Here is a 23,315-nt window from a genome sequence, read left to right on the forward strand (position 1 = left end):
TCTCCCCTACATTCTCCTCTCTCCCCCCCGTCCCTTTATACAATTCCCCCCCCCATCCTCCCCTACATTCTCCTCGTCTCCCCGCCCGTCCCCTTAATACCATTCCCCCCCCCATCTCCCCTACATTCTCCTCTCTCTCCCCTATCGCCCTTTATACATCCCCGCCCCCTCACTCTCCGTGTCTCCCCTGCCCGGGCTCATAAAGCACAAGTTATTAGTCGCCTCCCCCGGTGGCCCCAGCGCAGCCCTTACCCTGCAGTAATGTGCCAGTCTGTGCCCAGAAGTGCCGTTTGTGTTTATTACAAAAGCTCCGTACCCCTCCCATTTGCCCCCTCCCTGTGCTGCCGAGCCGTCAGCCATAAACTGCCAATTCCCTCCTGCTCCTGCCGGCATTGGTACAGTAATGTATCCGTACTATCAGTAGTATTATTACTACCAGTACTATCCATAGCTCCCTACCATAGACACCCAGTTTGGCCCCTGCGCTGCTGTGACGCCCAGTTTGGCCCCTGCGCTGCTGTGACGCCCAGTTTGGCCCCTGCGCTGCTGTGACGCCCAGTTTGGCCCCTGCGCTGCTGTGACGCCCAGTTTGGCCCCTGCGCTGCTGTGACGCCCAGTTTGGCCCCTGCGAATGCTGTGAACGCCCAGTTTGGCCCCTGCGCTGCTGTGAACGCCCAGTTTGGCCCCTGCGCTGCTGTTGACGCCCAGTTTGGCCCTGCCCTGCTGTGACGCCCAGTTTTGGCCCTGCACTGCTGTGACGCCCAGTTTGGCCCCCTGGCGCTGCTGTGACGCCCAGTTTGGCCCCTGCGCTGCTGTGACGCCCAGTTTGGCCCCTGCGCTGCTGTGACTCCAGTTTGGCCCCTGCGCTGCTGTGACGCCCAGTTTGGCCCCTGCACTGCTGTGACGCCCAGTTTGGCCCCTGCGCTGCTGTGACGCCCAGTTTGGCCCCTGCGCTGCTGTGACGCCCAGTTTGGCCCCTGCGCTGCTGTGACGCCCAGTTTGGCCCCTGCGCTGCTGTGACGCCCAGTTTGGCCCCTGCACTGCTGTGACGCCCAGTTTGGCCCCTGCACTGCTGTGACGCCCAGTTTGGCCCCTGCGCTGCTGTGACACCCAGTTTGGCCCCTGCACTGCTGTGACCCAGTTTGGCCCCTGCGCTGCTGTGACACCCAGTTTGGCCCCTGCGCTGCTGTGACGCCCAGTTGGCCCCTGCGCTGCTGTGACGCCCAGTTTGGCCCCTGCGCTGCTGTGACGCCCAGTTTGGCCCCTGCGCTGCTGTGACGCCCAGTTTGGCCCTGCGCTGCTGTGAACGCCCAGTTTGGCCCCTGCGCTGCTGTGACGCCCAGTTTGGCCCCTGCGCTGCTGTGACGCCCAGTTTGGCCCTGCCCTGCTGTGACGCCCAGTTTGGCCCCTGCGCTGCTGTGACTCCCAGTTTGGCCCCTGCCCTGCTGTGACTCCCAGTTTGGCCCCTGCGCTGCTGTGACTCCCAGTTTGGCCCCTGCCCTGCTGTGACTCCCAGTTTGGCCCCTGCGCTGCTGTGACTCCCAGTTTGGCCCCTGCCCTGCTGTGACTCCCAGTTTGGCCCCTGCGCTGCTGTGACGCCCAGTTTGGCCCCTGCCCTGCTGTGACGCCCAGTTTGGCCCCTGCGCTGCTGTGACTCCCAGTTTGGCCCCTGCGCTGCTGTGACTCCAGTTTTGCCCCTGCCCTGCTGTGACTCCCAGTTTTTGGCCCCTGCCCTGCTGTGACTCCCAGTTTGGCCGCCTGCCCTGCTGTGACTCCCAGTTTGGCCCCTGCCTGCTGTGACTCCCAGTTTGGCCCCTGCGCTGCTGTGACGCCCAGTTTGGCCCCTGCCCTGCTGTGACGCCCAGTTTGGCCCCTGCGCTGCTGTGACGCCCAGTTTGGCCCCTGCGCTGCTGTGACGCCCAGTTTGGCCCCTGCCCTGCTGTGACGCCCAGTTTGGCCCCTGCCCTGCTGTGACGCCCAGTTTGGCCCCTGCGCTGCTGTGACTCCCAGTTTGGCCCCTGCGCTGCTGTGACTCCCAGTTTGGCCCCTGCGCTGCTGTGACGCCAGTTTGACCCCTGCGCTGCTGTGACTCCAGTTTGGCCCCTGCCCTGCTGTGACTCCCAGTTTGGCCCCTGCCCTGCTGTGACTCCCAGTTTGGCCCCTGCCCTGCTGTGACTCCCAGTTTGCCCCTGCGCTGCTGTGACGCCCAGTTTGGCCCCTGCCCTGCTGTGAGCCCAGTTTGGCCCCTGCGCTGCTGTGACTCCCAGTTTGGCCCCTGCGCTGCTGTGACGCCCAGTTTGGCCCGCCTGCCCTGCTGTGACGCCCAGTTTGGCGCCTGCGCTGCTGTGACGCCCAGTTTGGCCCCTGCCCTGCTGTGACTCCCAGTTTGGCCCTGCGCTGCTGTGACTCCCAGTTTGGCCCCTGCGCTGCTGTGACGCCCAGTTTGGCCCCTGCGCTGCTGTGACGCCCAGTTTGGCCCCTGCGCTGCTGTGACTCCCAGTTTGGCCCCTGCGCTGCTGTGACGCCCAGTTGGCCCCGCCCTGCTGTGACTCCCAGTTTGGCCCCTGCGCTGCTGTGACTCCCAGTTTGGCCCCTGCCCTGCTGTGACGCCCAGTTTGGCCCTTGCCCTGCTGTGACGCCCAGTTTGGCCCCTGCGCTGCTGTGACGCCCAGTTTGGCGCCTGCGCTGCTGTGACGCCCAGTTTGGCCCCTGCGCTGCTGTGACGCCCATTTGGCCCCTGCGCTGCTGTGACGCCCAGTTTGGCCCCTGCGCTGCTGTGACGCCAGTTTGGCGAGCGGGCCTGCGCTGCTGTGACGCCCATTTGGCCCTGCGCTGCCGTGACGCCCAGTTTGGCCCCTGCGCTGCCGTGACGCCCAGTTTGGCCCCTGCGCTGCCGTGACGCCCAGTTTGGCCCCTGCGCTGCCGTGACAGTTTGGCCCCTGCGCTGCTGCGTGACGCCCGTTGGCCCCTGCGCTGCCGTGACGCCCAGTTTGGCCCCTGCGCTGCCGTGACGCCCAGTTTGGCCCCTGCGCTGCGTGACGCCAGTTTGGCCCTGCGCCGCTGTGACGCCCAGTTTGGCCCCTGCGCCGCTGTGACGCCCAGTTTAGGCCCCTGCGCCGCTGTGACGCCCAGTTTGGCCCTGCGCTGCTGTGACTCCCAGTTTGGCCCCTGCGCTGCTGTGACTCCCAGTTTGGCCCCTGCGCTGCTTGTGACGCCCAGTTTGGCCCCTGCCCTGCTGTGACGCCCAGTTTTGGCCCCTGCCCTGCTGTGACGCCCAGTTTGGCCCCTGCGCTGCTGTGACTCCCAGTTTGGCCCCTGCCCTGCTGTGACGCCCAGTTTGGCCCCTGCGCTGCTGTGACGCCCAGTTTGGCCCCTGCGCTGCTGTGACGCCCAGTTTGGCCCCTGCGCTGCTGTGACGCCCAGTTTGGCCCCTGCCCTGCTGTGACGCCCAGTTTGGCCCCTGCGCTGCTGTGACTCCCAGTTTGGCCCCTGCCCTGCTGTGACGCCCAGTTTGGCCCCTGCCCTGCTGTGACGCCCAGTTTGGCCCCTGCCCTGCTGTGACGCCCAGTTTGGCCCCTGCGCTGCTGTGACGGCCCAGTTTTGGCCCTGCGCTGCTGTGACGCCCAGTTTGGCCCCTGCGCTGCCGTGACGCCCAGTTTGGCCCCTGCGCTGCCGTGACGCCCAGTTTGGCCCCTGCGCTGCCGTGACGCCCAGTTTGGCCCCTGCGCCGCCGTGACTCCCAGTTTGGCCCCTGCGCTGCTGTGACGCCCAGTTTGGCCCCTGCCCTGCTGTGACGCCCAGTTTGGCCCCTGCGCTGCTGTGACTCCCAGTTTGGCCCCTGCCCTGCTGTGACGCCCAGTTTGGCCCCTGCCCTGCTGTGACGCCCAGTTTGGCCCCTGCCCTGCTGTGACGCCCAGTTTGGCCCCTGCGCTGCTGTGACGCCCAGTTTGGCCCCTGCGCTGCTGTGACGCCCAGTTTGGCCCCTGCGCTGCCGTGACGCCCAGTTTGGCCCCTGCGCTGCCGTGACGCCCAGTTTGGCCCCTGCGCCGCCGTGACTCCCAGTTTGGCCCCTGCCCTGCTGTGACTCCCAGTTTGGCCCCTGCGCCGCCGTGCAGTGCATGCTGGGATTGCTATGGCTGGCAGGTGAGGGCAGTGCATGCTGGGATTGGCCAATATAGGCTGTACATGGGAGGCCGCAGGTTGTAGCTCCGCCTCCTTTCTCGGTGCTAATTCTGCCACCATCCCACATGTCGGACGCCCACTCCTTGGTGCTCTGTGAATATGTTTCCTTGGCAACCTCTGTCTCCTTAGTAACAGTAGCTAAGGGGGGGCAGTGTTTGGGTACCAGTAGGAATTGGGTAGAATTGGGGCACGGCGCTGGTGTAGAATGAGACTGTGGGAGTCACCCTGCCCCCCCCCCATTAGGGAGTTGCTGGGTGCTGTGTTGCACCTTGTTAGATTAAAGGGGAACTAAGCGCAAATGAATGTGCCTCTCCCCGTGTGTCATGATGTCGGGCCCCGGGGGGCTTATTCACTTCTTCTCCTGGGTCTCATTCTTACAACTGACACAGTGATTCATGGGGCCCCGGGGCCCCTCTCATTTCCCATACACATGTATCTGCCCTACTGCCCCGCAATTGCCTGCCCCCGGGGCAAATACTTTCTGCCTCAGTCCAGATCCGCTGAGCCCAACAAACCGGTTCCACCAGATGATTGCGCCGCCGCCTTCCCTTTTACTTTCCCTTTAAATAAACAGCTTCTGGGCTCAGCCCTCGGGGCCACAGTGACAACACAGCAGTGGGATTTGGGGGGGGAGCTCTAGGGGTGAGATTTAGGGGGGGGGCTCTAGGGGTGAGATTTAGAGGGGGGCTCTAGGGGTGAGTAACCGGCAGTGGGATTTAGGGGGGGGCTCTGGGGGTGAGTAACTGGCAGTGGGATTTGAGGGGGGCTCTAGGGGTGAGTAACCGGCAGTGGGATTTGGGGGGGCTCTAGGGGTGAGTAACCGGCAGTGGGATTTGGGGGGGGAGCTCTAGGGGTGAGATTTAGGGGGGGGCTCTAGGGGTGAGTAACCGGCAGTGGATTTAGGGGGGGGCTCTGGGGGTGAGTAACTGGCAGTGGGATTTGAGGGGGCTCTAGGGGTGAGTAACCAGACAGTGGGATTTGAGGGGGGCATTGGGGGTGAGTAACCGGCAGTGGGATTTGGGGGGGGCTCTAGGGGTGAGTAACGGCAGTGAGATTTGGGGGGGGCTCTAGGGGTGAGTTAACTGGCAGTGGGATTTGGGGGGGGCTCTAGGGGTGAGTAACCGCAGTGCGGATTTGGGGGGGGCTCTAGGGGTGAGTAACCGGCAGTGAGATTTGGGGGGGGGCTCTAGGGGTGAGTAACTGGCAGTGGGATTTGGGGGGGGGCTCTAGGGGTGAGTAACCGGCAGTGGGATTTGGGGGGGGCTCTAGGGGTGAGTAACCGGCAGTGGATTTAGGGGGGGGCTCTGGGGGTGAGTAACCAGACAGTGGGATTTAGGGGGGGGCTCTGGGGGTGAGTAACCGGCAGTGGGATTTAGGGGGGGGGCTCTGGGGGTGAGTAACCGGCAGTGGGATTTGAGGGGGGCTCTAGGGGTGAGTAACCAGACAGTGGGATTTGGGGGGCTCTAGGGGTGAGTAACCGGCAGAGGGATTTGGGGGGCTCTAGGGGTGAGTAACTGGCAGTGGGATTTGGGGGGGGGCTCTAGGGGGTGAGTAACCGGCAGTGGGATTTGGGGGGGCTCTAGGGGTGAGTAACCGGCAGTGGGATTGGGGGGGGGGGGGCTCGGCTCTAGGGGTGAGTAACCGGCAGTGGGATTGGGGGGGGGGGGGGGGGGCTCGGCTCTAGGGGTGAGTAACCGGCAGTGGGATTTGGGGGGGGCTCTAGGGGTGAGTAACCGGCAGTGGGATTTGGGGGGGGGGCTCTAGGGGTGAGTAAACGGCAGTGGGATTTGGGGGGGCAATTTCTGTAAACTGATTAAGGGTCCGTGTGTAATTCTATTGATCTTATTGTTTAACCCTTTCCTCCCCAGTGCCGCGGCTGCAGGTCACTAAGGTGACGAGGACCCTCAGTGTAGTGGAGGGGTCTCCGGTGACGCTGAGCTGCTCCATTCGCTCCCAGAGTGGGCCGGACTCGCGCTTTGCCGTGCTGTGGTTGGTGCAGCAGCCCTCGGGGGCGGAAGGGAAGCTGATTGGGCGCAGTGACGCGGGCACAGAGTTTGGCACCTACCCCGAGGGGGCGTCGCTGAAAGGGCGGCTGCAGTTGGGGGTCACGGCACCAGGGCAATACGCTCTCACCCTGCAGGGGGCACGTACCGACGACAGTGGCAGCTACTACTGTCAGGTGGAGGAGTGGGCAATGGACCCCAACCAGGCCTGGTACCGATTGGCTGAGGAGACGTCGGGGCTGACTGAGATCCGTGTGAGACCACCAGGTACCTACCCTTACTGGTGTGGGGTCAGGGCACGAGGGGCAGGGGTATGTACCCTACAGCTAAGGCAGGGCACGAGGGGCAGGGGTATGTACCCTACAGCCAAGGCTGGGCACGAGGGGCAGGGGTATGTACCTTACAGCTAAGGCAGGGCACGAGGGGCAGGGGTATGTACCCTACAGCCAAGGCAGGGCACGAGGGGCAGGGGTATGTACCCTACAGCCAAGGCAGGGCACGAGGGGCAGGGGTATGTAGCCCTACAGCCAAGGCTGGGGCACGAGGGGCAGGGGTATGTAGCCTACAGCCAAGGCAGGGCACGAGGGGCAGGGGTATGTAGCCTACAGCCAAGGCTGGGCACGAGGGGCAGGGGTATGTAGCCTACAGCCAAGGCAGGGCACGAGGGGCAGGGGTATGTACCCTACAGCTAAGGCTGGGCACGAGGGGCAGGGGTATGTACCCTACAGCCAAGGCAGGGCACGAGGGGCAGGGGTATGTACCCTACAGCCAAGGCAGGGCACGAGGGGCAGGGGTATGTACCCTATATATATATATATATATATATATATATATATATATATATATATATATATATATATATATATATACATACATACATACATACAGGTATCGGACCCCTTATCCGGAAACCCGTTATCCAGAAAGCTCCGAATTACGGAATGCCCGTCTCCCATAGACTCCATTTTAAGCAAATAATTCAGAATTTTAAAATTGATTTCCTTTTTCTCTGTAATAATAAAACAATACCTGTAATTGATCCCAACTAAGATATAATTAGCCCTTATTGGGGGCAGAACAGCCCTATTGGGTTTATTTCATGGTTAAATGATTCCCTTTTCTCTGTAATAATAAAACAGTACCTGTACTTGATCCCAACTAAGATATAATTACCCCTTATTGGGGCAGAACAGCCCTATTGGGTTTATTTCATGGTTAAATGATTCCCTTTTCTCTGTAATAATAAAACAGTACCTGTACTTGATCCCAACTAAGATATAATTACCCCTTATTGGGGCAGAACAGCCCTATTGGGTTTATTTAATGGTTAAATGATTCCCTTTTCTCTGTAATAATAAAACAGTACCTGTACTTGATCCCAACTAAGATATAATTACCCCTTATTGGGGGCAGAACAGCCCCCTATTGGGTTTATTTCATGGTTAAATGATTCCCTTTTCTCTGTAATAATAAAACAGTACCTGTACTTGATCCCAACTAAGATATAATTACCCCTTATTGGGGCAGAACAGCCCTATTGGGTTTATTTAATGTTTTATTGATTTTTTAGTAGACTTAAGGTATGGAGATCCAAATTACGGAAAGACCCCTTATACCCTTGGTCCCGAGCATTCTGGATAATGGGTCCTATACCTGTGTATATATATATATATATATATATATATATATATATATATATATATATATATATATATATATATATATATATATATATATATATATATATATATATATATATATATATATATATATAAGGCAGGGCATTATAATATCGGGTATGTTGGGGGGGCATCACTTCTGGGGGTGACTTGCTCCCTGTTACCCGCAGATGCCAACTTGCAGCTGGATCAGTTGCCCCGGAACGTATCGGCCCTGGAGGGGCAGAGTGTGACCGTTACCTGCCACGTGCTGAACCGGACCCTCCCCGACTCCCGCCTGTCCCTGGAGTGGCTGTGCTGGCGGGCGGGGCATATGGAGAGGCGGGGCCTGGCCAGGCTGACGGTGGATGGGGTACTGGGCTCAGTAGAGGAGGAGCCAGGCGATGTGGCCCCGGGGCTGCCCAGTCGCGTGCAGGTATCTCAGCCGTCCCTCGGGCTCTATGCCCTCACCCTGCGTGGCACCGAGGTGCGGGACAGTGGCACCTACAGCTGCCTGGTACAGGAGTGGCTCCGGGACCCGCGGGGGCAGTGGTACAGGCGCACTGAGGAGCGATCGGGGGCCACTTATGTGAGTGTGCGCCAACCGGGTAAGTGTCTCCCAGGCTCTGTCTGTGTCTGTCTGTCTCTGTGTCTGTCTGTCTCTGTGTCTGTCTGTCTCTGTGTCTGGCTGTCTCTGTGTCTGGCTGTCTCTGTGTCTGGCTGTCTCTGTGTCTGGCTGTCTCTGTGTCTGGCTGTCTCTGTGTCTGGCTGTCTCTGTGTCTGGCTGTCTCTGTGTCTGGCTGTCTCTGTGTCTGGCTGTCTCTGTGTCTGGCTGTCTCTGTGTCTGGCTGTCTCTGTGTCTGGCTGTCTCTGTGTCTGGCTGTCTCTGTGTCTGTCTGTCTCTGTCTGGTGGGGGTGGGTTGCTGGGTGTCATGCCCAACAGGCCAATCCCATGGGGCATTGGGGTTTTATGCTTTATATAAGTGTAGTTACAGGGTGTAGCCACAGGGGGCAGCAGGCACTTCTACCCACAGAGAGATGGTGCAGCCCATATACAGGTGGCACAGTTAGAAACCCACAGGGTTGGCACCCACTGCACAGGCGAGGTGGGCACAATAATATGTGGCACAGTCTCCCATAAGCCTCTGTGTGGCGCCGGACTCAACCAATTGTGCCCCAAAGTCTCTACCCCTCCCCCCCCCCACTTCCTCTTCCTGCGCCGGGGCCCTCAGTTCCTGCCCACGGGGGAGGTTGGGGCCCTCGGTTCCTGCCCACGGGGGAGGTTGGGGCCCTCGGTTCCTGCCCACGGGGGAGGTTGGGGCCCTCGGTTCCTGCCCACGGGGGAGGTTGGGGCCCCTCGTTCCTGCCCACGGGGGAGGTTGGGAGCCCTCGGTTCCTGCCCACGGGGGAGGTTGGGGCCCTCGGTTCCTGCCCACGGGGGGGGTTGGGGCCCTCGGTTCTGCCCACGGGGGGCGGTTGGGGCCTCGCTTCCTGCCCACGGGGGGGGTTGGGGGCCCTCGGTTCCTGCCCACGGGGGAGGTTGAGGCCCTCGGTTCCTGCCCACCGGGGGGGGGGTTGGGGCCCTCGGTTCCTGCCCACGGGGGGGGGTTGGGGCCCTCGGTTCCTGCCCACGGGGGAGGTTGAGGCCCTCGGTTCCTGCCCACGGGGGGGGGGTTGGGGCCCTCGGTTCCTGCCCACGGGGGGGGTTGGGGCCCTCGGTTCCTGCCCACGGGGGGGGTTGAGGCCCCTCGTTCCTGCCCGGGGGGAGGTTGGGGCCCTCGGTTCCTCGCCCGCGGGGGAGGTTGGGGCCCTCGGTTCCTGCCCGCGGGGGAGGTTGGGGCCCTCGGTTCCTGCCCGCGGGGGAGGTTGGGGCCCTCGGTTCCTGCCCGCGGGGGAGGTTGGGGCCCTCGGTTCCTGCCCGGGAGGTTGGGCCTCGTCCTGCCACGGGGGGGGGGTTGAGGCCCCTCGGTTCCTGCCCGCGGGGGAGGTTGGGGCCCCCTCGGTTTCCTGCCCGCGGGGGAGGTTGGGGCCCTCGGTTCCTGCCCACGGGGGAGGTTGGGGCCCTCGGTTCCTGCCCACGGGGGGGGGGGTTGAGGCCCTCGGTTCCTGCCCGCGGGGGGGGGAGGTTGGGGCCCTCGGTTCCTGCCCACGGGGGAGGTTGGGGCCCTCGGTTCCTGCCCACGGGGGGGGGGGGTTTGGAGGCCCTCGGTTCCTGCCCGCGGGGGGGGAGGTTGGGGCCCTCGGTTCCAGGCCACAAGCGGAGGTTTTGTTAGATCTAACTTACCATAGCAACCAGTAAGTGGTGAGAATGCCCGGCTGCAAATGGAATAGGATAGTAGAAAAAGACCAACTGCAAATTATCTAAGAATCCCCCCCCCCCCCCCATTCCTTGTGATGCACCATTGTAACCTTTTGGCTCCGCCCACAGACCCGCAGCTGCAGTTGGACCCCTCTCTGCTCAACGTGTCGGTGATGGAGGGCGGCCATTTTGATCTGGACTGCATGGTATCGTCGCGCTCGCGGCCGGACTCCCAGCTCGCCATTTCCTGGTCCCTACAAGGCACATCCCGGGGGGCGGAGCCGGAGACGCTGCTGAATGTGGACCGTTCCGGGGTTTGGGCCCCGCTGGCGCCGCGGTGGGAGGGGCGCTTACAGCAGCTTCAGTTGTCGCCTACTCTGTTCCGCCTTCACGTGCCGCGCGTTGGCCCAGGGGATTCTGGGAATTACACCTGCCTGGTACAGGAGTGGCTGCTGGGACCTCGGGGCGACTGGTACCTCCTGGCCCAGGATGAAGCTGTGATTGGTTGGATCAGAGTGCAGAGAAAGGGTAGGTATGGGGGGTGTGGGGTGCCCGGCTGTGCCAATGCCGTGCCCCTTGGGTTTGGATCAGAGTGCAGAGCAAGGGTAGGTGGGGGGGGGTATGGGGGTGCCCGGCTGTGCCAATGCCGTGCCCCTTGGGTTTGGATCAGAGTGCAGAGCAAGGGTAGGTGGGGGGGGGTATGGGGGTGCCCGGCTGTGCCAATGCCATGCCCCCTTGGGTTTGGATCAGAGTGCAGAGCAAGGGTAGGTGGGGGGGGTAATGGGGGTGCCTGGCTGTGCCAATGCCGTGCCCCTTGGGTTTGGATCAGAGTGCAGAGCAAGGGTAGGTGGGGGGGGTATGGGGGTGCCCGGCTGTGCCAATGCCATGCCCCTTGGGTTTGGATCAGAGTGCAGAGCAAGGGTAGGTGGGGGGGGTATGGGGGTGCCTGGCTGTGCCAATGCTGTGCCCCTTGGGTTTGGATCAGAGTGCAGAGCAAGAGTAGGTGGGGGGGGGGGTATGGGGGTGCCCGGCTGTGCCAATGCCGTGCCCCTTGGTTTGGATCAGAGTGCAGAGCAAGAGTAGGTGGGGGGGGGGGTATGGGGGTGCCCGGCTGTGCCAATGCCGTGCCCCTTGGGTTTGGATCAGAGTGCAGAGCAAGGGTAGGTGGGGGGGGTATGGGGGTGCCCGGCTGTGCCAATGCCGTGCCCCTTGGGTTTGGATCAGAGTGCAGAGCAAGGGTAGGTGGGGGGGGTATGGGGGTGCCCGGCTGTGCCAATGCTGTGCCCCTTGGGTTTGGATCAGAGTGCAGAGCAAGGGTAGGTGGGGGGGGGTATCTGGGGTGCCCGGCTGTGCCAATGCCGTGCCCCTTGGGTTTGGATCAGAGTGCAGAGCAAGGGTAGGTGTGGGGGGTGCCCGGCTGTGCCAATGCCATGCCCCTTGGGTTTGGATCAGAGTGCAGAGCAAGGGTAGGTGGGGGGGTATGGGGGTGCCCGGCTGTGCCAATGCTGTGCCCCTTGGGTTTGGATCAGAGTGCAGAGCAAGGGTAGGTGTGGGGGGTATGGGGGTGCCCGGCTGTGCCCCTTGGGTTTCTCACACACCTTCCCCCTCTTCTTCCCCCCCCCAGAGTCCAACCTGCAGTCGACCATCTGTGCCAACGATGCCCTCTTCTACCTGGTCTTCTTCTACCCCTTCCCCATCTTCGGCATCCTCATCATCACCATCCTGTTGGTGCGCTTCCGCCACCGGCCCACGGGCAAGCCTGGCGAGGGCAAGAACGGGGTCCCCCTGCTGTGGATAAAGGAGCCCCATCTCAACTACTCCCCAACGTGCCTGGAGCCCCCCGTGCTCAGCATTCACCCGGGCACCATAGACTAAGGAGCCGGGCAGAGGTTGTACCCGCTGTGCCCGTCATTGCCCCCCAGAGGGAGGATTCTGGAATCTGCTTTGGGGGTAACACTGCCGGGGCCCCGTGGGCCCTATTGTTGTACCTTTGTGTCCTGTGTGGGGGCAGTCGGACTTGCCCCGCTGGTGCCAGGGGAGACTCAATTGGTTCCGGTTCTGGAGCTTTAGCTCCGCCCTGTTTGGAGACTCTGACCGGCCCTGCGGGTCGGAGGTCGGGCCCTTCAGCTGCAGGAAATGACTTGGGGCCCCTGAGTGGAATTGTGGGACTTTGTATCGTTGGCAGGGAGGGGCATTTGTGGCCCTCGGGTTTCTGTGTCCTGGGGCCAAACGTGGGGGCCGCGACCCATTTGTGTATAATATTTAACCCTTTCCTCGCTGAGTTGCTGCTTCCTGTGAAGTGAAAGTGTCTTTTATATCCCTCTGAGCCAGACCCGCCCCCTTTTTATCTGCCCCACTTTGCCCCGCCCCCAGTATTTCTGTATATATTTTATGCCTCTCTTGCACTGCGGGGGTAACGCCCTGGCTGGCGTCTGCCTTTCTGCCCCTCCCCTATTGGCCCAAGTCTTCCCCTGCTCAGTGGGGCTCTCGGGGGCCCCTATCGGTGCTATTTCACCAGTTTTTGGGCAAAAGGAACATTCTCAGTCGCGCGTCTTCCTGCCCCCGGGGTCCCAGTTACCTCCTGCCCCCGGGGTCCCAGTTACCTCCTGCCCCAGAGGCACCACCGAATGTAAAGCCCCTGACTTGCCACTGGCCGGGAGTGTACAGGGGGCATTTCTGGCCTTTATGGTTGGTTAAGGGGTTAAGTATTTATACTGTCCCCCCCCCCCGTAACCTGCCCTGTGCATGAGACCCCCCAATACCCCCAATACCCCCACTTTGTGATATGTTGCACTGAGCTTGTTTTATATGCTGCCTCTTCTACAGTAAAGGTTCTGCCCCCCGAGCTTGGGCCTGTCTCATTCCTGCTGGGGGGGTGCTGGTGTGGGCCTGGCACTGGGGGGGGGGTGATGGCGTGGGCCTGGCACTGGGGGGGGGGTGATGGCGTGGGCCTGGCACTGGGGGGGGGGGGGTGATGGCGTGGGCCTGGCACTGGGGGGGGGGTGATGGCGTGGGCCTGGCACTGGGGGGGGGTGATGGCGTGGGCCTGGCACTAGGGGGGGGGGGGTGATGGCGTGGGCCTGGCACTGGGGGGGGGGGGTGATGGCGTGGGCCTGGCACTGGGGGGGGGGTGATGGCGTGGGCCTGGCACTAGGGGGGGGGGTGATGGCGTGGGCCTGGCACTGGGGGGGGGGGGTGATGGCGTGGGCCTGGCACTGGGGGGGGGGGTGATGGCGTGGGCCTGGCACTGGGGGGGGGGTGATGGCGTGGGCCTGGCACTGGGGGGGGGGGGTGATGGCGTGGGCCTGGCACTGGGGGGGGGGTGATGGCGTGGGCCTGGCACTGGGGGGCAGTTGTCTTTGCCCCTTATGTTACTTTACATATGCAAATTAGGATTCGGGGTTTCCCTAGAAGAAAGTTCCGGAATCCGAGCGGTTTCTAGGGAAACTCTTGGGGAGACTTCAGAGTGACCCCCACATCTCCAGCTCATCGAGTCATTCAGAATGGAACCCATCGGGGCAATTGCTCAGATGATCAGCGAGGGAGCCGGGATGGTGGGGATCGGCCCACAAGGTACTTATCTGCCCCACAAGGTACTTATCTGCCCCCCTGGGGGTCACATGAAGGTGTCAGGGCTCCTCCGTTTGGGCTGGAACTCTCGCTCCCTCACCGGGAACCCAAGACTCCAGGGATTCAAGTATTTGCATTTTTGATGGACCTTTTGGTCTCTGCTGCTTCTAGAGAAACTCGACAGATCCTCTAGAACTCGACAGATCCTCTAGAACTCGACAGATCCTCTAGAACTCGACAGATCCTCTAGAACTCGACAGATCCACATCAATATGGTCTGGAACACCCTGCAGCATTATGGGGGCCCATCACTTGGGGGAAGTCACAAACTGCACCTTCCCAAAGAGTCATCTGTTTCTAGGAATGAACGTCCCTAGTTACCATGGGTCAACTCTGGGCTTCAGAGAAGGTCACAGACATACAAAGTGCTTTGCCCGCACCCATTACAGTGGGTAGGATCTGCCAGCTGGTTGGCGACGGGTCAGATGGGCGACAATTCACGTCAGACTCCTGCACCGGGACAGAGATCCCCTACACCGGGACAGAGATCCCCTACACCGGGACAGAGATCCCCTACACCGGGACAGAGATCCCCTACACCGGGACAGAGATCCCCTACACCGGGACAGAGATCCCCTACACCGGGACAGAGATCCCCTACACCGGGACAGAGATCCCCTACACCGGGACAGAGATCCCCTACACCGGGACAGAGATCCCCTACACCGGGACAGAGATCCCCTACACCGGGACAGAGATCCCCTACACCGGGACAGAGATCCCCTACACCGGGACAGAGATCCCCTACACCGGGACAGAGATCCCTTTCAGGCAGAACTTGAATCAACTGGTTCTGTAGTTACAGAGAATCTTCTGGAGCCCAAACGTAATTCTCACAGACGCCAGTTAGATGGGAAGGAGCCGCCTTTGAGAACAGAATGAATGGAGTCAGTGGAATGTTGTGTATAGTGTATATGTTTATATTATTACAAATATACTGGATATTCCAACATTTACCACCACCAGGTAAAAGGAAACAAACACGGTTCTTTTCCAGAGATGAAGTGAATTTATTGTGATTATCAGCCCAGAGACAGGGAATGGTACAGAGATCCTTTATATGTGCCCACGGGATCTGTTCTACAGGGATCCGCCTTCAGGACTTCTCCCCAACCCAACTCCTATATCTCTGTGTGTGTGTGTCTGTGTGTCTGTCTGTGTGTGTGTCTGTGTGTCTGTCTGTGTGTCTGTCTGTGTGTCTGTCTGTCTGTGTGTGTGTCTGTGTGTGTCTGTGTGTGTCTGTGTGTGTCTGTGTGTGTCTGTCTGTGTGTGTGTGTGTCTGTGTGTGTCTGTCTGTGTGTGTGTGTGTCTGTGTGTGTCTGTGTGTGTGTCTGTCTGTCTGTGTGTGTGTCTGTCTGTCTGTCTGTGTGTGTGTCTGTGTGTCTGTCTGTGTGTGTGTGTCTGTGTGTGTGTCTGTCTGTGTGTGTGTCTGTGTGTCTGTCTGTGTGTGTCTGTGTGTGTCTGTGTGTGTCTGTGTCTGTGTGTGTGTCTGTGTCTGTGTGTGTGTCTGTCTGTGTGTGTGTCTGTGTCTGTGTGTGTGTCTGTCTGTGTGTGTGTCTGTGTCTGTGTGTGTGTCTGTGTCTGTGTGTGTGTCTGTCTGTGTGTGTGTCTGTCTGTGTGTGTGTCTGTCTGTGTGTGTGTCTGTCTGTGTGTGTGTCTGTCTGTGTGTGTGTCTGTCTGTGTGTGTGTCTGTCTGTGTGTGTGTCTGTCTGTGTGTGTGTCTGTCTGTGTGTGTGTCTGTCTGTGTGTGTGTCTGTCTGTGTGTGTGTCTGTCTGTGTGTGTGTCTGTCTGTGTGTGTGTCTGTCTGTGTGTGTGTCTGTCTGTGTGTGTGTCTGTCTGTGTGTGTGTCTGTCTGTGTGTGTGTCTGTCTGTCTGTCTGTCTGTCTGTCTGTCTGTGTGTGTCTGTCTGTCTGTTCTGTCTGTCTGTCTGTGTGTGTCTGTCTGTCTGTCTGTCTGTGTGTGTCTGTCTGTCTGTCTGTCTGTGTGTGTCTGTCTGTCTGTCTGTCTGTGTGTGTCTGTCTGTCTGTCTGTGTGTGTCTGTCTGTCTGTCTGTGTGTGTCTGTCTGTCTGTCTGTGTGTGTCTGTCTGTCTGTCTGTGTGTGTCTGTCTGTCTGTCTGTCTGTGTGTGTCTGTCTGTGTGTGTCTGTCTGTCTGTCTGTGTGTGTGTGTCTGTGTGTGTCTGTGTGTGTCTGTGTGTGTCTGTGTGTGTTTCTACGTTACTGTCCAACTATGTGACTATCAGAGTTTCCTTAGTTATACTCTTAGAATCTCACTGACCAAAGTAGGGATGTGTTCTGATTGGTTGACAAGATAATCCGGTATCAGAATCTTATTGGGTTAGTCAGTCGGGCAGTTCCCATAAGGAGCCGTCTCACCATAAACAACATTACACACAATTCCACTTTGAAATGCTAAAGACCCCCCAGTTGGCTTCCTGGGATATCTCGGTGTTACCCCCCCCTATAATAAATCCCAAGGGAACCCCCCCCCCAGGCACCTCAGCGCTTCCCAACCCGACTGTGTAACTCTATACAGATATGTTGTGTATATGTACAGTCATACAATTACATGATACTAATATTATACACTTGCAGGTAAGTAGGCACAGTCCCACACACATTACTACACCCCCCCCACTTGGATCAGTTCTGCTCAGAATTCATCCACAACACATTCAAACATTCTTTTTTTATATATATATCTGTATAACATGATAGTTTGTAATTGTGTTATAGTGAATGCTAAACCGAGGCTCTTGAACTTTCTAGAGATACTAATAGAACTGGTTACATATCACTTCTCCAGCTCTATTTCCCATTTAGGATAAATAAGTACCCAAATCTATTGCAAGTGGCAGGTTTTGGGGTACGGGATTAGATATAGGTTTGGGGTACGGGATGAGATGTAGGTTTGGGGCACGGGATGAGATGTAGGTTTGGGGTACGGGATTAGATATAGGTTTGGGGTACGGGATGAGATGTAGGTTTGGGGTACGGGATGAGATGTAGGTTTGGGGTACGGGATGAGATGTAGGTTTGGGGTACGGGATGAGATATAGGTTTGGGGTACGGGATGAGATGTAGGTTTGGGGTACGGGATGAGATGTAGGTTTGGGGTACGGGATGAGATGTAGGTTTGGGGTACGGGATTAGATACAGGTTTGGGGTACGGGATTAGATGTAGGTTTGGGGTACGGGATTAGATACAGGTATTGGGGTACGGGATGAGATATAGGTTTGGGGTACGGGATTAGATATAGGTTTGGGGTACGGGATTAGATACAGGTATTGGGGTACGGGATTAGATATAGGTTTGGGGTACGGGATTAGATGTAGGTTTGGGGTACGGGATTAGATACAGGTATTGGGGTACAGGATGAGATATAGGTTTGGGGTACGGGATGAGATATAGGTATTGGGGTACGGGATTAGATATAGGTTTGGGGTACGGGATGAGATATAGGTATTGGGGTACGGGATTAGATATAGGTTTTGGGGTACGGGATGAGATACAACACTGAATGAGTCGATCATTCCCTTTCCAGACATCAGTAGATATTTTCAGTCAGTAATATTCCCGCTTACTGTATAATTGTATTTAGTCTTTGCAGAGAATTAAATCCACTCATTAAACAGACTGAAACATTTCTGCCCACAAACTCCATTCTTCCCAGGGCTGGGGGGGTATTTGTGCCCCAGGCGGGATTCCTTGCCCCTCCCATCACTCCCCCACGTCCCTACCCAGTACCCAACACATTAAGTTCTTGCAGCATCGGGGTTTTTCCTCCAGGCGTTTGGGTGTCTTTAGTTCAATGTAGCAGTGACTGATACACAGGATCCGGTATTGGCGCTGGTGTTGGGTGGATCTGTAGCTCTTGGGCTTCTTACAGTCTGATCTTTTTTTTTTTTTTCTTTCTCAGAAAACCCACATTTAGCCACAAACTGTAGCTTTGGACACAATATCACCCCCTACCTGATCTAGTCAGGATATTAATGGATATATCCCTGCAAATATGCAGCTAAAACATCAATATTCTGAGTATGTGTGTTCTTTATAAATCCCCCCGTGTCTGTACATTTAGCTTCCAACACCCTCTATAGACTATATACTAAATATGAGCCCTTGTTTAGTATCTCTAGGCAGATATGCATAGCAACACTAATATATTTGCACTTTCTCTGGGACACTCTCTGGATTTGTTTTTTTTTTTTTACATTGAAAAGCGAAAACATGTATACAGAAAAACACTGAATAAAACACTGAATAATAATAATAACAAGGTGGATGTTACTTAATTAAAAGTAGACGTTCAAGTCCTGAAACTCTGTAAATGATGTCCTGTTTGTATGTTAATGAGTTCTTTTCATTGCATTTCCATCTTCCCACTTAAGACTCCTGCACTGATTTAGACACTGACAAACATCAGAACAGTTCATTTTTTCCTTTAAAAATCCCATTGACCTATTACATTTGTGGGAGAACATTAGTTATAGAAGAAGCCTGAAGAATATATTTTGACATCAAACAGTATCCAGCCCATTGCACTACTGTATCCTGTCAATAAACGTCTGTGGTGTCACCACCCAACGCCTCTCCCTCTATCTCATGCAGATTCCTTCCCCCCCCCCCACTTGGAACCTTTAGGTCTCATCCATCAATGTTCTTCTGTCATTAAAAAAATTTGAAAAGCTGCTTAAGTGTGAGATGAAAAAAAAAATAAAATTCAGACACATTTATCCTTCTGCTTGAAGATCTTTTCCTGGAAGATAAAACTTAGAGACAAATATGAATTCATATATTCTACATAAATGACATTGTCTCGAGATAAATGAAAGGAAAGTGCAATTGAACATTTAATGGTGTGTATGGGTTTAGAATTCTATGAAAGTTCCCCCCCCCATGGTCTGTAACCCCAGAATGTGTAAGAGGGGCTTCATTTGGAAAGTTCTGCCCCCAGTACACAAACTTGTTGGTTTAATAGATCCCTCTCAGCCCTGATCTTATCATATTCAGATGTAAGTTTTTCATGTTCCCAGTTTAGTTGGGGGAAGGGAATCCAAGTTCTAGATTTGCAATCTCCTTGATTGTTTTCTCTATTCTGCCATCTAGATTCAGATTTTCCTTTCTGTCGGGCTGAGTTGGAGAACATTTCCCCTTGCCGAGGCCCTTTAGAACCAACACACTCCTTTCCCTGCTGACCCCCTACCCTAAAGGTTCTAGCAACATCAACTACAAACCTTTCCTCCTTATTCCTCTTTCTCCACAAATGATCTGCCCTCACAGAATGTCCTTTAGATCCGTAGGATCAGGAGTGATAGATAATATTCCTTCCCTGACAGCCGCCTCTAAAGCTTCTAGTAACATGACCCTATGAATCAAACCCCCATGTTCCAACCCCGGATTCCCATGTACTACTTGCCCCGTTACTGTGACTACCCTATGTGATAATTCATACGGACATTCCTGTTCCATCTGCTTTATCTCACCGGACAAAGACACATTTGAGGTGATCCCATACAGAGCCCTAAGTATTTCCTTTAACCCTTCCCTTGCCTGCGCTGCTGCCCACAGTTCTGTACAATCCTTACCCATAAACCATTTCCAACTACTCTCTGTAACCCTCTATCTACATCCTCAGGATTCACATTATACGTCTCTCTGCCCCTTTGTAACTCACAGAACCACTTCATGAATCTGTTGTTATCCTACCTTGGTACCTGCCCAATCTCTCTCACTATTGCCCCCATCTCTTGGGGCTTTAATTGCTTTGAGCTGCACCTCCCCTGTATTGTCAGTATTTAATACAGTTGTAGTAACAATAGGGGCTGCTGGGAAACTACACGCTGGATCTAATTCATTCCAAGGATACAGTTGTTTGTGTCCTTTCATTTCTGTGTTCAATTTGGAAATATTGTTTTCACAAGATTGGTCAGAATTATTCCCAACCTTATCAAAAGCAATATTTATTGTATGTTTATGCTCCTCCAGCTCCTTCTCTACATCCTGTATTTTTACTGACAATTTGTCATTTACACCGGTCACATAGATTGGCCTCTCAAGCACTGCCCCCTAGTGGTTATGGCAGGTAACCTTGACTCTCTCAGTAAAGTCGTATACTTATCTGCCTGTTCTGTGATATCAGTCTCCTTTTGTTTAATCATTTCTGCCATTTTTAAACAGCAGGAGACCAATCCCTGTATGATAATTCCTTTGCGTTTTGCTTCCTTAGTTTTCTTATCAAAAACACTGTCAGCTATAAAATCTTTCATTAAATCCCAGGAATTTTTACATTCTTGAGGGATTTCATATGGTCCCCCATACCCATACCCCAACCCGACCCAACCCAACCCAACCCATACCCCAACCCAACCCAACCCAACCTGTGGAACTGACGGCCTGGGGGTTGAGAGGATTAGGTTGATCAAAGAGGGGGTTTCTGGGAATTCCATTAAACCCTACCGGCTGCAGGAGGAGCCACTAACGGGAAGTGTAACCATGGGAACGTTACCCGGTGCCACAACAAGGAAGTTCCAATGTTGAAAGACTTTCATCAGACCGGGGCCTCGCCCTTCCCGCCTCTAATGGTCACGTGACGCCTATTTCCTGCTTCCTGGGCAAGGAGTGGCCTCTCACCCTTTAGATTCAATGAGACTCCTCCCCTTGTTCCTCTGTGGGACTTACCTAATGACTCCCCTGGGGCGGAGCAGCTACATGATTGGCTTTCCTGCTAGAGCTCTTCCCTCTGCGCCGTCCAATCAGCAGCCACTGATATTCCTTCAACATAAAGTGATTCTCAGGAGCCCAATGTCCGGCCCAGTGGGACCCGTGTTCTATTGGTACCGGCCCAGCAAGTCTCTCCCTGTTCTGTACAGTGACCCGTTATTGCAGAAAGAACTACGGCCCACGGTATGTAGAGTGTCAGCTCCCAGGCCAACTGGTTCTGTAGTTACACAGGAACCCCCAGCCCATGTGACTTCAATTGTACGCGGTACCGGTCCGAGCGCGCTGGGAAAGCGCAAATAATAATTCAGGCAGGGGAGACGGGGGGTGGCGCCCGTCTGTGAGAGTGCCCCGGGGGGTGGCACCCTGTCTGTGAGAGTGCCCCGGGGGGTGGCACCCTGTCTGTGAGAGTGCCCCGGGGGGTGGCACCCTGTCTGTGAGAGTGCCCCGGGGGGTGGCGCCCTGTCTGTGAGAGTGCCCCGGGGGGTGGCGCCCGTCTGTGAGAGTGCCCCGGGGGGTGGCGCCCGCCTGTGAGAGTGCCCGGGGGGTGGCGCCCTGTCTGTGAGAGTGCCCCGGGGGGTGGCGCCTGTCTGTGAGAGTGCCCCAGGGGGTGGCGCCCTGTCTGTGAGAGTGCCCCGGGGGGTGGCGCCCTGTCTGTGAGAGTGCCCCGGGGGGTGGCGCCCTGTCTGTGAGAGTGCCCCGGGGGGTGGCGCCCTGTCTGTGAGAGTGCCCGGGGGGTGGCGCCCTGTCTGTGAAGAGTGCCCCGGGGGGTGGCGCCCTGTCTGTGAGAGTGCCCCGGGGGGTGGGCGCCTGTCCTGTGAGAGTGCCCCGGGGGGTGGCGCCCTGTCTGTGAGAGTGCCCCGGGGGGTTGGGCGCCTGTCTGTGAGAGTGCCCCGGGGGGTGGCGCCCTGGTCTGTGAGAGTGCCCCGGGGGGTGGCCGCCCTGTCTGTGAGAGTGCCCCGGGGGGGTGGCGCCCTGTCTGTGAGAGTGCCCCCGGGGGGTGGCGCCCTGTCTGTGAGAGTGCCCCGGGGGGTGGCGCCCTGTCTGTGAGAGTGCCCCGGGGGGTGGCGCCCTGTCTGTGAGAGTGCCCCGGGGGGTGGCGCCCTGTCTGTGAGAGTGCCCCGGGGGGTGGCCGCCTGTCTGTGGAGAGTGCCCGGGGGGTGGCGCCCTGTCTGTGAGAGTGCCCCGGGGGGTGGCGCCCTGTCTGTGAGAGTGCCCCCGGGGGGTGGCGCCCTGTCTGTGAGAGTGCCCCGGGGGGTGGCGCCCTGTCTGTGGAGAGTGCCCCGGGGGGTGGCGCCCTGTCTGTGAGAGTGCCCCGGGGGGTGGCGCCCTGTCTGTGAGAGTGCCCCGGGGGGTGGCGCCCTGTCTGTGAGTGCCCCGGGGGTGGCGCCCTGTCTGTGAGAGTGCCCCGGGGGGTGGCGCCCTGTCTGTGAGAGTGCCCCGGGGGGTGGCGCCCTGTCTGTGAGAGTGCCCGGGGGGTGGCGCCCTGTCTGTGAGAGTGCCCCGGGGGGTGGCGCCCTGTCTGTGAGAGTGCCCCGGGGGGGTTGGCGCCCTGTCTGTGAGAGTGCCCCGGGGGGTGGCGCCCTGTCTGTGAGAGTGCCCCGGGGGGTGGCGCCCTGTCTGTGAGAGTGCCCCGGGGGTGGCGCCTGTCTGTGAGAGTGCCCCCGGGGGGTGGCGCCCTGTCTGTGAGAGTGCCCCCGGGGGTGGCGCCCTGTCTGTGAGAGTGCACCGGGGGGGTGGCGCCCTGTCTGTGAGAGTGCCCGGGGGGTGGCGCCCTGTCTGTGAGAGTGCCCCGGGGGGTGGCGCCCTGTCTGTGAGAGTGCCCCCGGGGGTGGCGCCCTGTCTGTGAGAGTGCCCCGGGGGTGGGCCCTGTCTGTGAGAGTGCCCCGGGGGGTGGCGCCCTGTCTGTGAGAGTGCCCCGGGGGGTGGCGCCCTGTCTGTGAGAGTGCCCCCGGGGGGTGGCGCCCTGTCTGTGAGAGTGCCCCCGGGGGGTGGCGCCCCTGTCTGTGAGAGTGCCCCGGGGGGGTGGCGCCCTGTCTGTGAGAGTGCCCCCGGGGGGGGGTGGCGCCCCTGTCTGTGAGAGTGCCCCGGGGGGTGGCGCCCCTGTCTGTGAGAGTGCCCCCGGGGGGTGGCGCCCTGTCTGTGAGAGTGCCCCGGGGGGGTGGCGCCCTGTCTGTGAGAGTGCCCGGGGGGTGGCGCCCTGTCTGTGAGAGTGCCCGGGGGGTGGCGCCCTGTCTGTGAGAAGTGCCCCGGGGGGGTGGCGCCCTGTCTGTGAGAGTGCCCGGGGGGTGGCGCCCGTCTGTGAGAGTGCCCGGGGGGTGCGCCCGTCTGTGAGAGTGCCCCGGGGGGTGGCCGCCCTGTCTGTGAGAGTGCCCGGGGTGGCGCCCGTCTGTGAGAGTGCCCGGGGGGGTGGCGCCCTGTCTGTGAGAGTGCCCCGGGGGGTGGCGCCCTGTCTGTGAGAGTGCCCCGGGGGGGGTGGCGCCCTGTCTGTGAGAGTGCCCCGGGGGGTGGCGCCCTGTCTGTGAGAGTGCCCCGGGGGGGGTGGCGCCCTGTCTGTGAGAGTGCCAATAGGTGGCACCACACCCCCCCATGGCTCAGGGCTCGGTCTCCTCTCTGGGGGTTACAATTTTATTGCCCCCACCGGGGATTCTGGAAATGCCCGCAAAATGCCAGCCCCTGGGCTCATTATTCGGAAATTCTGTCTTTTTAACCCTTTCCGTAAGTCCCCCTGGCAGCGCCACTCATTGGTGATGTTCCTGATCAGCCCAAAGGGGGGGCCACAGGTCAATATGTGGGTCCCAGGGTCACACCATCTTGCTCAG

At 58.3% G+C, this 23,315-nt stretch overlaps 1 protein-coding gene and 1 pseudogene across 1 annotated transcript in view; one reads left to right on the top strand and one right to left on the bottom strand.

Moving 5' to 3' along the window:
- Positions 1–12,987, top strand: part of igsf3 (immunoglobulin superfamily member 3) — a 42,636-nt gene extending 29,649 nt beyond the window's left edge. The window contains 4 exon segments of the mRNA NM_001097212.1: positions 6,051–6,452; positions 8,035–8,451; positions 10,272–10,670; positions 11,767–12,987. Of these exon segments, the coding sequence (NP_001090681.1) occupies positions 6,051–6,452; positions 8,035–8,451; positions 10,272–10,670; positions 11,767–12,017 (1,469 nt within the window). The 3' untranslated portion in view covers positions 12,018–12,987.
- Positions 12,988–18,573: 5,586 nt separating this feature from the next.
- On the bottom strand, positions 18,574–20,222 carry LOC116406468 (annotated as a pseudogene).
- Positions 20,223–23,315: the final 3,093 nt, after the last annotated feature.

Source organism: Xenopus tropicalis, chromosome 2 (genome assembly GCF_000004195.4).
Source record: "Xenopus tropicalis strain Nigerian chromosome 2, UCB_Xtro_10.0, whole genome shotgun sequence".
Taxonomy (NCBI): domain Eukaryota; kingdom Metazoa; phylum Chordata; class Amphibia; order Anura; family Pipidae; genus Xenopus; species Xenopus tropicalis.